Source organism: Heliconius melpomene, chromosome 21 (assembly GCF_056956725.1).
Source record: "Heliconius melpomene rosina isolate 202511_hmr_F chromosome 21, ASM5695672v1, whole genome shotgun sequence".
Classification (NCBI taxonomy): domain Eukaryota; kingdom Metazoa; phylum Arthropoda; class Insecta; order Lepidoptera; family Nymphalidae; genus Heliconius; species Heliconius melpomene.
This window is the reverse complement of record NC_140409.1, coordinates 13,782,579-13,794,762: the sequence shown is the minus strand read 5'-3', so window position 1 is coordinate 13,794,762 and position 12,184 is coordinate 13,782,579. Positions and strand designations below refer to the sequence as shown.

General features: G+C 35.7%; 1 protein-coding gene across 1 annotated transcript; it reads right to left on the bottom strand.

The window, feature by feature from the left end:
- Positions 1–542: 542 nt before the first annotated feature.
- LOC146527358 (sodium-coupled monocarboxylate transporter 2-like) lies at positions 543–12,002 on the bottom strand. Its single transcript, XM_085205829.1, has 13 exons — positions 11,754–12,002; positions 8,212–8,371; positions 7,319–7,436; positions 6,173–6,240; positions 5,344–5,498; positions 4,639–4,779; positions 4,027–4,245; positions 3,574–3,701; positions 2,773–2,915; positions 2,020–2,189; positions 1,427–1,547; positions 949–1,092; positions 543–706 (listed from the first exon to the last, which is right to left on the bottom strand). The coding sequence occupies exons 1-13, from the start codon at positions 11,933–11,935 to the stop codon at positions 641–643; spliced, it is 1,815 nt and encodes a 604-aa protein (XP_085061955.1). The 5' UTR covers positions 11,936–12,002; the 3' UTR covers positions 543–640.
- Positions 12,003–12,184: the final 182 nt, after the last annotated feature.

The window sequence follows — 12,184 nt, the reverse complement described above, 5'->3', positions numbered from 1 at the left end:
TTCGTTTCTTGATATAGTCAAGGAAAAGAAGCTTGGGAAATAAAAAAAAAATACTATTTAATTTTTCCCGCAAATATGCAAAGGGAACCTAGCACTAAGACACCCTACATGCGGCATACAGTGCGAATTTTAAAGAAACCTTATATCACTTCTATTTATAGGTGTGGGTTTGAATACAGTTAAGGTAAAATCATAATTCAAATTCAAATTCAAATTCAATTCAAATTCAAAATTAATAATTTACATAGAAAACTAAAATTGTTTTTTCAAAAAATAAAAGTTAGAAGTCATCGCAGGGCAAAGTGAGATTAAATATTTAATATTTTTATTTCTTCGCGTCGACTCAATGGCGTCGAGGCAAAGCGCGACGTTAAGTACCGTCTTGTAACAAGCAATGCCTCCAGAATTTGGTAGAAAGTGGGATCGGCAGTGTACTAATGAGGAATGGAGTGAGGAGAACTGGTTTCCAGGTTCCCCCTGCCTACCCTACTCTGTGCAGGATACAGAGATGGAGCTAAAAATAAATAAATAAAAGTCACATATAATTCATATTTGATTTAATTTATTAAATCTAATTGAACATTTGTTACTTTATACCTACAATAATTGCATACGAACAAATTGTAAAATAAATTAAAAACTAACTAAAATTATTGTTCCTTTGCGTTAGTAAATCCGTCTCTAAACAGATGTCGTCTATGGGTTTCTGTAAAATAAATTTCAATTATTAGCATAATGTGGTGATGGTTGCAAGTACAATTAGTACTTGGTGGAAAGGAATTAATTTTATTTCCGCGCTCTGGTAACAAAGTAGAGCGGGGCATTGTGTTCCTTAACTTAACACACAACGCTTCGAAAAGTTGGTGGAAAGTGACGAGCGGAGTATTTGTGCACCTTTCCCCTACCTATCCTGCTTATTGGGGGGTACAGCATGAAAATAAAACTTACCATATATTCAGAAAGTATACGTAATCCCTCCATTTCCCGCGCGTGCAGCTCGATGTCGTGTTGCGTGAGGCGAGGACGGCGGCAGTACGGACTTTGAGGCGGCAGCCAGCGATGGACTAATGGAGTTAACAGATCTCGATGGACCTTGAAAACAAATAATACATCTTTTATTACATGCATATTTTAGTACCATTTTAGAACTACTTGCAGTAAAGGTTCTCCGAGAAGAATTTGACCCACAATTGCCTGTAATATCTGCATCAAGAGGTACTAAAATATTTATTAATAAACTAAATTTTCGTTAGATTCCATAATAAAAAATAAAAAACAGTCTAGTAATAGAACCACTATTCTTAAATTATAAAATAGAAATAAAACTCACTTCACTATTAAGTTAAGACACATCTCAATATCATTAAAAATTTCTAAAAAAACATAAAAAAGAAAAAAAATCGACATATATGTATTTTTTTCTTACCATTTGAGGATCATTTGGCTTCGTGAAGTATGACACGACGGCCCCCGTGGTAGTGCACACGAACATACCGATGAAAGTGTAGTACAAGTAACTTACTCTGTACAGGAAAAATGTTCCTGATCTGTTGAAAATAAAACGTACGTTAGAGAGTCTTATAGACTTACAATTAAAAGGCTACTCAATACAAAATTGCTTTAAAAATTTTGAGGTGCGCAGGGACGGAGTGATTTAACACTATGTGCCACCTGCCTACCCTGCTATGCTCAAAAAAAAGGAAAAAACAAATAGTATTTTCAAACTGAATAAAAATGAGCTTTCTTAAACATTTAGCAAATTACAACAGAATCTTAGAATAATAATTAAATAGAATAAATGATAATCAACTTTTATCAAATTTTAAAATGGTAGAAGTTATTTTTATTTTAAGTCTTTACAATGTTTCAATTGAAATAATCCATTAAATGTGTTAGTTTACAACTTAGTTGATCCGTCAGTAACTAAACTATGTGGATGTAATCCAGAGGACCAGAGGAGAGGATTACATCCTGATAGATTGGAGGAGGAGAGGATTGGAGAAAATCCATAAAATGTACCTATCAAACTCCATAGCCGGTGTCACGGGTAAAGTGTAATTGGCTGCACAACCAGAAACGTCCACCGGTTTGGGGGTCACCACGATGTCGCCCCGCAACATGGCCGCCTGCGTCCCTAAGGATATCCAGCCGACGAAGAGTGTTGATGTAATACCGCCGACGAGGGCACCCTTGAATTTACAGAATCAATTATGCAGAATGAATACTCGTATGAATCGGTAACTATAGGATATATTTGATATGACACTCAGTCTCCTCTTTGCCCACATTTCGAGACATTTTGTTGAGTGGCGGAGCTGAACGCCGCGCTTTGTCAAATGAAATGAAATTAAATGTAATTATATAAAATTCATCCGAGTGGGGATCGATCACGTTAAATGTTCGATGATTTATGTGGTCGTCCCACTATGCGTCGACGGTCAATGTTGGCCAGTGGGGCAAGATTGTGGGGTGTGGGGGTATTCGATCTCCATTTGATTATATTTATATCATTTTCATCCCCGCTTTCGTAAACAAGGCACAGCGTTGAGTTCCACTATACAGTACGCAATATCTGAAAAAATAGGACGGCAAAATGGAGAAAGACACTCCGTACTAACACTACCTCTCAATATACATTACCATGCAAAAGAAAGCGTAAATAAAAAAAATCTTATCAAAACCTTGAAATCCTACAACTACATAATATATATTCGATATTAACAACCACCGATCCAAGCCACGCGTTACACATGCACTTACACTAATACCCACCGTAGCGTTAATCCAAGGCAGGAACAGCCCCATAGTGAACAGCCCCAGTAAGCTGCCCGCTGTAATGCCGGCCAAGCTTTTACCAGCTTGTATCAAAGCCCCCATATGCTCCACTAGGAACACCAGGCCGACGCATAAAGCTCCTAATGGAAATATGTTACATATCTATATTAGTATTACATATATTAAACATATAGGCAATTTTAGTTAGATCCGTATTTATAAATCAGTCTCAAGTCTGAGATCGGTCTTGAAATGTCGTTTTCTCTCACAAATTGTATACCTACACAATTATAATAATAGGTATCTAATAACAAGGAATTAGTGAAAAGTTTTATGTTAAAGAGGCTATTTTGATTAAGCTTCCTGACTTTCTAATATTTACGTTTTCTGGTTTCTAAAAATAATTATTTTACCAATAAACTGTTAAAGTAGGTTAAAAAAGGTCGTGGGTTCCATTGCCACTTGAGGAAATGAAATATTAAAAATGTTTATTTCCTCGCTTTGATGACGATGCCAAGCTCGGCGTTGTGATCCGTCACTCAACACGCATCGCCTCTGGAATAGAGCGGAGAGTGGAGTTTAATGGGAACGGCTTGTCGTAACATTAAGTTTTGCCACCCACCCCTCCCTCGCCTACCTTGCTATGTATTTAATAGGCTATTGCTGTTGACCTGGACTTGTCTTGACAGAAAGTGGGAGGGTGGGCCCCTGAAGAAAAAGTACGAGCTTTGATGGACGGTCGTGAGGGGTTTGCGATCGTAGGAGATATAATAGGTACAGCGTGAAGTTAAAACCTACCTATGACGACGACAATGATCTTCATTATGAAGCTGGCTGTCCTTTCGGAAATGGGCTTATTATAGGCAGGTCTGATTAAATCCTCGAATATAACTCCGCACATTGAGTTTAAGCCTGTAGACATTGAACTGAAAAGTAGATTAAGATTACATTTTTTTTAACTTTACACTGTACCACGCATGTGTCAAGGTAAGCAAAGAAAATCTAATATTATGTAGGGTACAATTTTCGGGACTTGCGTGTTGAGTAGCGTAACTCAACGCCGCTTTTTGTCTTGAATCAAGAGTAAGGAAATAAAAATAATTTGTCTCTTCAAGAGGGACTCGAACCCACAACTATCATTTATTCAGTCAGAGAAGTCTATGTAAATAGGGAACGGGGTGTCTTAAGATTCCCTCTGCCCACGCTGTCATATGGGATACAGCCTGAAAGTAAAAGATAAAAAATCCTTACCTTAAAGCCGCACTAAAAACTCCACTCATAAAAATACCAGGCAAAGCCGGAATCGAACCCGTGATAGTCATCACAAAATAAGGTAATAATTGGTCACTCTTCCTTATAGCTCCTGTGCTAAGAGGGTCGCAGGAAGCAAACGTAGCGTATATGACCAGACCAGTGTAGCAACAGAGGGACACAATTATAAATATACCGGCGGCCATTATGAAAATTGTTCTGGAAATTGTAGAAAACAATATTTAACATAAATATATGCACATTATTTATTTCTGTTGTTAGCATAAACGAATGTTATTGAACTTGTTTTTTTTTAAAGATATTTCAAATATTTTGTGTGCATAAGAAAAAAATCGAGTATACGGAACGGAATCTTCTAAACGTTCAAATCAACGCTGCGTTTTGTCTCCTAGAGAAGGGACAACTTTTAATTTAAAATAATATAAATATCATCACTATTCAGAGTAACGAACGAACCCACAACCATTACAGTTACAGTCCTACTGCATCACGACGGTCATAAGCATCATAATAACTTCAAATACACTTTTTAAACTCAGAAATAAGAAAATAAACATTTTACAAAGAAAATATTTTTATAAATATCCGTACATCCTGGCCCGCCTCAGCGAGGACAGCGCCAGACATCGTTGTATCATAGCCTGGTTTACAGAACACGACGCGAGCCAGCTGAAGTAGTTCCCGAACACAGTTGTCCAGAACGTATGGCGGATAGTTGGGTCCAAGTCCATTCTGGAAGTAATATAAGATTTTAGTTAAACAAGTTAGTTACAAATCAGGGTAGTTAAGACTTACTAAGGATACTTCCGTTTCCCACTTTCCAGGGATTTTTGGAGGCATAGCGAAGAAATGAAAATAATTGATTCCCGCGAGTGGCAATCGAACCCGCAATTGTCGCGTGTACAAGCAGACGCTGTGCTGCTGCGCCACGATAGCCGTGTCTATAAGGTCAAATATTTACATAAAAATCTCCCTCCTGGTTTATTCTTAACATTTTAAGAATTATGCCAGTTATCTCGGCAAGTTCACTTTGAGGCACGAACTATAATGATGCTGATTTAGCTTTATAGATACCGTTTAGTAAAATACAGTACAGTTGACGAGTCGTGACACCATGAGGTTACATGTGCACTTGATACAAGAAAATAATCAAAAGCAACAAAATAAATCTAAATTACATCTGCCCAACCATCTACGTCAACTTCAAGGCGACAGGATTCTTAGACAGTATTATACAAAAGTAAAGCAAATGTGTATATATATTTATAGAGCAAGGCTATACGGCCAAAAACTTACATAAAAAAATCTAATCTATCTCCTTCCTGGTTGATCCTCAACACTTCAGACACCCCCCCCAGCCGACAAGTGCCGTACGCCAGCACGAATATTACACCGAAGTACATTAGTATAGTTTGTAGTGCATCCGTCCAAACTACAGCTTTGAGGCCACCCTAAGAAAAAACAATATTGACTTAAAAAAAATTAAGCACAAGCTTTCTGGATGTTATTTTTTTCATGGTATATTCATATTGTGCGACCATTTTGTATTAAAAACAATATATGTTTATTTTTTGTAACTTATTAATTTATTATTATTTTAGATTATATGTAATTTATTTGTCATCAAAACTAAAGTCGTAATTCAAATTTCAGTGCAGTAGGACAATGGAAGTGCATCAAATTCAGCTTGTAACATTTCACAAACTAATATGGCAAGTTAAACAAAAGCTTATAATAAAAAAAAAACGATTAATAATAACCTATTTATAATATACTAGAAATAAAATAAAAGATAACGCAAGGACTGTAAGCGCGACGATTGTGACGCACTCGGGAAATAATTTATTTTCATATCCTCGCTCTGGTAACAAGACAAAGTGTGGCGCGGCGTTGAGTTCCGCCATTCAATACGCAATGCTTCAAAAATTTGGCGGTGCATGAGGGCGGAAAGATTTGACACTTCGTTTTTTATTTCTTTAACATTTTAGAAACAAACACGTTAACTGTCGTTTAACTTGCAAAAAAGCAATACGAATGCATAATAGTTCCATTTTAAGGTCCATTAAATTAAATTAGCCTCTATGAGTGTGGTTATTAGATAGAAATGGTTTCAATTTATACTTACTAAGGTAGTGTAGAAAATACACACGATACACACGATTGGTGTTATCATATGAAGATTTATTCCGGTTACTGAAAATTAATATAATATTGATTAGTTAAAACGAATTTAGTTTTTATTTTCTTCTTTTTTAAAGGATAAAACGACGAATGAAAATTTATTACTAAGACGCCGCTGTCCGTACGTCTGTCACCAAACTGTATCTCATGAATCGTGAGAAAATGAATTGAAAATTTCGAAGATGAAGGAAGAAGAGCCTAGTAATATATTTTTCTGTTCTCAACTTTCCTACTATTTTAAAGGCAATATGTACTGATTGAAAAGCTATACATAAAAGAAAACATATCTATAAATATAAAATTATTCCGTTACTGATTGATAAAGAACAACGGGAACTACGCAGTAGGTTCCTTGATGAGTGTACTATTAAAGGATCTCTATAGGAAATTCCAACGGAAACGAGAATAACGGGAATTTTACGTTTTATAGTTCACGCAAACGCAGTTCAGGCGACACTTTGTTAATATATGTATTATAAGTACATACATATACCTATGTGATATAAACATTCCTTCAAGTAAGATTCGACTCTATGACCATTGTTCCAGCGAGTTAAGCCTCAAATGCGTCACTATGGTGGAATTTCACAAAGATTTATGTAATTTACTTGAGCCAGTTAAGCAATTATGGCAGTTACCAGTCCCGGCCAGTTCACTGAGGAGCACGAACTGTAGTGATGTTAGTCTAGAGGTACCGTTTAGTAAAATACAGTACAGTTAACGAGTCGTGGCCCCTCTGAAGTTAGGCTAACTCAACTTGCCCATTGTGCACTCGGTTAAAAAATAATAGAAAGTAAGAAATTTTTTGCTAAAAACAGATCTACGCAGCAATCTACAACCACAACTCGTCGACCGTAGTATACGCGGGTAAAGCTAATTTGTTTAAAGACTTTTTTATAGACATAAATAATAATTTTTCTATATTTTTTTCTTCATGCTGTATAACGCATATAGCAGGTTACGCAGAGAAAACTCAACACCCTATGTCTTATTACCAGAGCTAGGAAATAAACATAATTCATCCTCCTGAGATTGATTCCGTTTTTTTTATTTACAGTACTTGTTATTTTAATTTAAAATGGATAAGTACCTTGACTGAAAGCCAAAGCCGGTACGTATATAACAATAGGTATGTATAGGAGCATTTTGATGATGAATATTATTGATCCAAGCAGTCTTACGTGTTGATTGAAGCGCAGTCGTAAATACTGAAAAATAAACATAATTAGGTAAATTTTATTATATATTATTATTTATATAGAAGCCGTCGTTGCGCAGCGGTACAAGGGTGTGACTGTAACGCGACAGTTGGGGGTTCGATCCCCACTCGAGGAAGTGAAATATTTGTATACTTTTAGTTATACTATATTAGTCTTATAAGGTCAATTATGCAACTCCAATAAATTGTATCAACAAAAATATAAACATTAATTTTATTTTATTTACTATTGTATGCATCACGGACTCTTAGTGGATACGTAAGCTGATACAACGCCTACCTTCTGCAGCTGGCTATTTTTAGATGGAAATAATTTTTAGGTCTGGATACAAGATATGCAATGAATCATACACTTTGTAAAGATTACCCTCTGTAGTATCTGTACAATATTTTCTATATGGACATTTAATGTGGCACGTCGGTGTAATTCTGAATTTTTCCATTGAGGTGTCTATTCAAATTTATGAAGATTTATCGGTTTTTTTTTAGTTTTTACGATAGAAAATATTGAAAATGCGTTTTGCTTAAACTGATATATAGAATATTGAATTACAAGACAATATATAACTGAACACCTAATCAATGTCAAAGGAAACAGAATAAAAATATTAATATTGAATGTAATTCCTGCTTTGTTTCAAGTTTTCAGACTTTTTCCAGGTTCCTTTATCCCACTTATAGCAGGTTAAGCAGAGAAAATAAAGAGAGAACAGAGCGCCTTCTGCCTTCTTCTTCTAACTTTTTTTACTCTTTATAAATCTTACCTCATACGTAGAAGTAATTTGCAAATGATAGAACACAGGCAGGTACACTATAGATATGGTCAGTGATACAATCCACTCTGACAACACGATGGTCCAAAGTTGAGTTCCATATGTGTACATTTCAGCTGGTAACCCCAGCAGGGATATTCCTGAGACGTAACTGAAATTAATATTTTAATATTATTATATAGTGTCCGAATTTAGTGCGGTGCTATGTCCAGAAGAAGAAATTGAAAATATTTCATTTTCGGAAGTGGGAATCAAATGTACAATCGTCTTCTGTTACGGTTGCGGGTAGTAGGTTCCTACCCGTTATATACAGGATACAGAATGTAGTAAATAATAAAAAAGAAGTGTTTGTGCCACTCATGTGCCACTGTAAACGTGACGATCGGGGTTCGATTCCTAATTAGGTTAATGAAATATTTAATATTTTTATCATTTTTCATTTATCATTTAGATATAAGTTTGATATACGTATATCGCTATGAAAGACTAACAAATATTTTACCGAGCTTAATATTACATTTCGTTTAGCACTTTATTATCCATTATCTGCTACCTATCAGAATCAGCTTCACGCCTAGTGAAGTTCCCTACTTTCTGCCGATTTCTGGAGGCATCGGTACCGTGGTCAAATTAAAATAGCTGAAACATTTTAGGTGCCCAAGGTAACTTTGATCGCAGGAAGGTACAGTGAGTTACTGGAAAATGCCTATGACGTTGTGGTATACAACACAAATATAATTTGGAACAAGTAGTGTTCGCTATTAACGAGTTCAACCAAAGGTTTCAGCTTTATAATATTAATTTTGATATTGGAACCTTCGTGGCGCAGGTTAGTGTTTATACTCATATCGGCTCAGCATCTGATTGTAAATGCGGAGGTTGTGAGTTTAATCATTTTCATATAGCATGAAGCTTGAATATAAGAAAAAAATCAATCAAGTGCGAGTTGAACTCGAATCAGTTCCACCGAGGGTTTCCTATCAATTTCAGGGTTGCAGGTGATCGGGAAGTACAACTTATAATAGTTGACAATAATACAAAAAAAATCCTATAAATTTTAATTTTTGGTAAGTTTCCTTTATTTGTATTGTATGTTTTCGCTTTGTGCCAATTTTATAACTGTAGTTATCCAAAAAACTCTTAATTTTTTACGTACTCTTAGGGACTTGGATATTCGATATTATTTTATTCCTTTAAAGCTTGACATCTACGCGCTATCTCGAGATTAATGGTCTTGACAGACCTACACCTATAGACTGAAAACAAAGTGGTCATATAAAGTTTCGGCTTTTCCTTTTGAGGAATCCTACGAAACCCTTAAAAATAACCAAAAACGTTATTATTACAAAATTCCACTAATTTACATATTTTTTGGACACTTTAAAGATTTCTAGAGAAGAATGCCAAGTTTATGAATTGATTACCGACAGACAGCCAGCGCTATATCAGATACGGCGATTGTAGGGGCTACAATACAACTAGGTACTACTACATATATACTAGTTATAGAAGTTAAACCACTCCATAGAAACGATGCAATAGAACTGTTAAGGTCAGTCTATTTTTGTACACCAATTTAGTAATTTAGGTCTCTTGCTTACTACTTATTATATTTGGGTCCATTGAAACTGCATTTTTTGAATGAATATTGATTGATAAAGACACAGAAAATAGGCCGTCAGGGTGCACTAGCTGGCGATAGTGGGTTCGATTCCCACTCGAGAGAATGAGTATTATTATTATTATTATTCCCTAGCAATCATAAGAAGAGAAAGTGCGACCTTAGGTTGTGCTACTCAATATGCAATATGTCGACAATTGGGGCACAGAGTGTCTTATCACTAGGCCCCATCAAGCTGATTATTCTGCTATATCATAAAATTGTTTTAAATATAAGACATTAGTGACACTGCTCCATTCTAAATGCGTGAATATTTTTAATTGTGATGTTACAAACGTGCCAGTTGAGATAAAAAAATATATCGATTTGTCACTTTTAACATCACACCGTCAAGGTTGCTTGTGGAAGTCAGAGTAATCTGTCAATACAATCTAAGTTTGTTTAACAAGGCGTGATGTAAATCCTTCTATTAGCGTTCAAAATATCATGGCGGCCTACCGTATTTTGTAGTTGGATTTTTTTTCTTAATAATTAATCCTACACTTAATAACCTTTTTTTCGAGCTTCAAGCTGTATCCCGTACATTGCAGAGTTGGTAAAGGGAACCTAGTGTTAAAACACTCTCTTCAAACCCACAACCGTCGCGTCACAGTCCGCCCCGGCGACGGCGGCCGGAGGGTTTCATTAATTAAATACATCATTTTAGTGATTCTTACTAACTTTCATCATTTTATTTTTAGTAAGGTATTTCCATTTCATTACGTGGATAATAATACATTTTTAGATATATTTTTTCATGTCATAGCTCCTTATGAGTTTCTATATGTAATGGTTTTGGGTTCGATGTTCCTCTGTTTGAATAGAAAAATAGCGGCATCACGGTTAATCTCTCCGTTCTACGTTCAATGTATCTAGAAGGGAATGGAAGTGGAGATAGGAGTGTCTTATATTCTATCTGCCCTTATCGTCAATTGTTTGTGTAGAAAAAAAGTATATTAATACTTTCCATTTTTTTTTATCTTCATGTTGTATTCCGTATATAGCATGTCGGGCAGAGAGTATATGGGAATTTAATGTTGAGATACTCTGTTTCCGTTCTCCACTTTCCGTTAAATACTCAAGACATTGCGTGTTGAGTGACGGTTTCTCTCGTTACCAGAGCAATGAAAATATTAAATATTTCTAACAGGTGTGGGTTCGAGACCCGTTACTTCTAAATTTTTGAACTTTTTTTACCTTAAATTAATGTGGAATAAAGTATTTATAAAAAAGTGTAAAAATATTTATTATAATTTCTATACAAAATTGACTTTAATTATGATATCTAAGGAAGTTCTCTTACACATTACAGTTACCCACGCTCATTCATTCGCTTAAGTACTCTGATTGGTTATAAGGGTTAGCAGCATTAGAGATTGATTCAGTTATTTCCTAACATGAATTAGGGACCGTTGCGGTTAACCTGATAGTTATGGGGTTCGATTCCCACTCGGTTAGTGATTATATTTAAATTATTCTCATTTTTCTGTTATGGTAGAGTAGAAAGTAGAAGCCTGACGTTGAGCTCACGATACAGCCACGATATTTAAAAAATTGGGTGTTAAATTTGGTAATTGAATACCTCTACCCAGCTCAGCCTCTACCTCGCTTGAGGAAAAATAAAAAAAGGGAATCTAATTACTGTTTATAATCCATTTATCATATTTCAGCAATTTTTCCTTAACAAGTAATAGAAAGCGCTTAAAATATTTCAACAGAAGTCCTTAAGATAACTAAAAACATATTTGACACTTGTATAAAATTGTATTTATAATACAAAAAATTCGCCAATAGAATAGAATCGCCAGCACAAACAACGCATCACTACCAATAAAGAGAAACTTAAAAAAAAAAATCAATTCCAATACAATACCTGGCTATCAAGGACATGGATATAGGAAACATGCCCATTGTCTTTCCACCCATCAGATACTCCGCCGTCGTATTCTGCTTCTTCTGCGCGAAGAAAGCGAAGTACACACCAATTAAAGAAGACAGAAGTAACATAGCACCAAAGACCAAATAGTCCAGCCAATCAAAATAAACAAGTGCCATTTTGTACCACGCCTGGCCACGTCTGACCACTGGCAAGTCCACGCAGTAGTATGCCGTACTATATTTAGTCCTGGACTAGCAGGATAATTGAGGATAGCGATTGGCGGTCTTGCGTCGTCGCTTGGCGTTACACACAATGTGTGGGTTATCATGGCCTTGCAACCTTGGCAGAGTCACTTCACTGGACGTTGGTTTGCGCTACCTGGCTTTCGCTTTTCGTTTTTTAGGTGTATTTCGTAAGATTGAGCG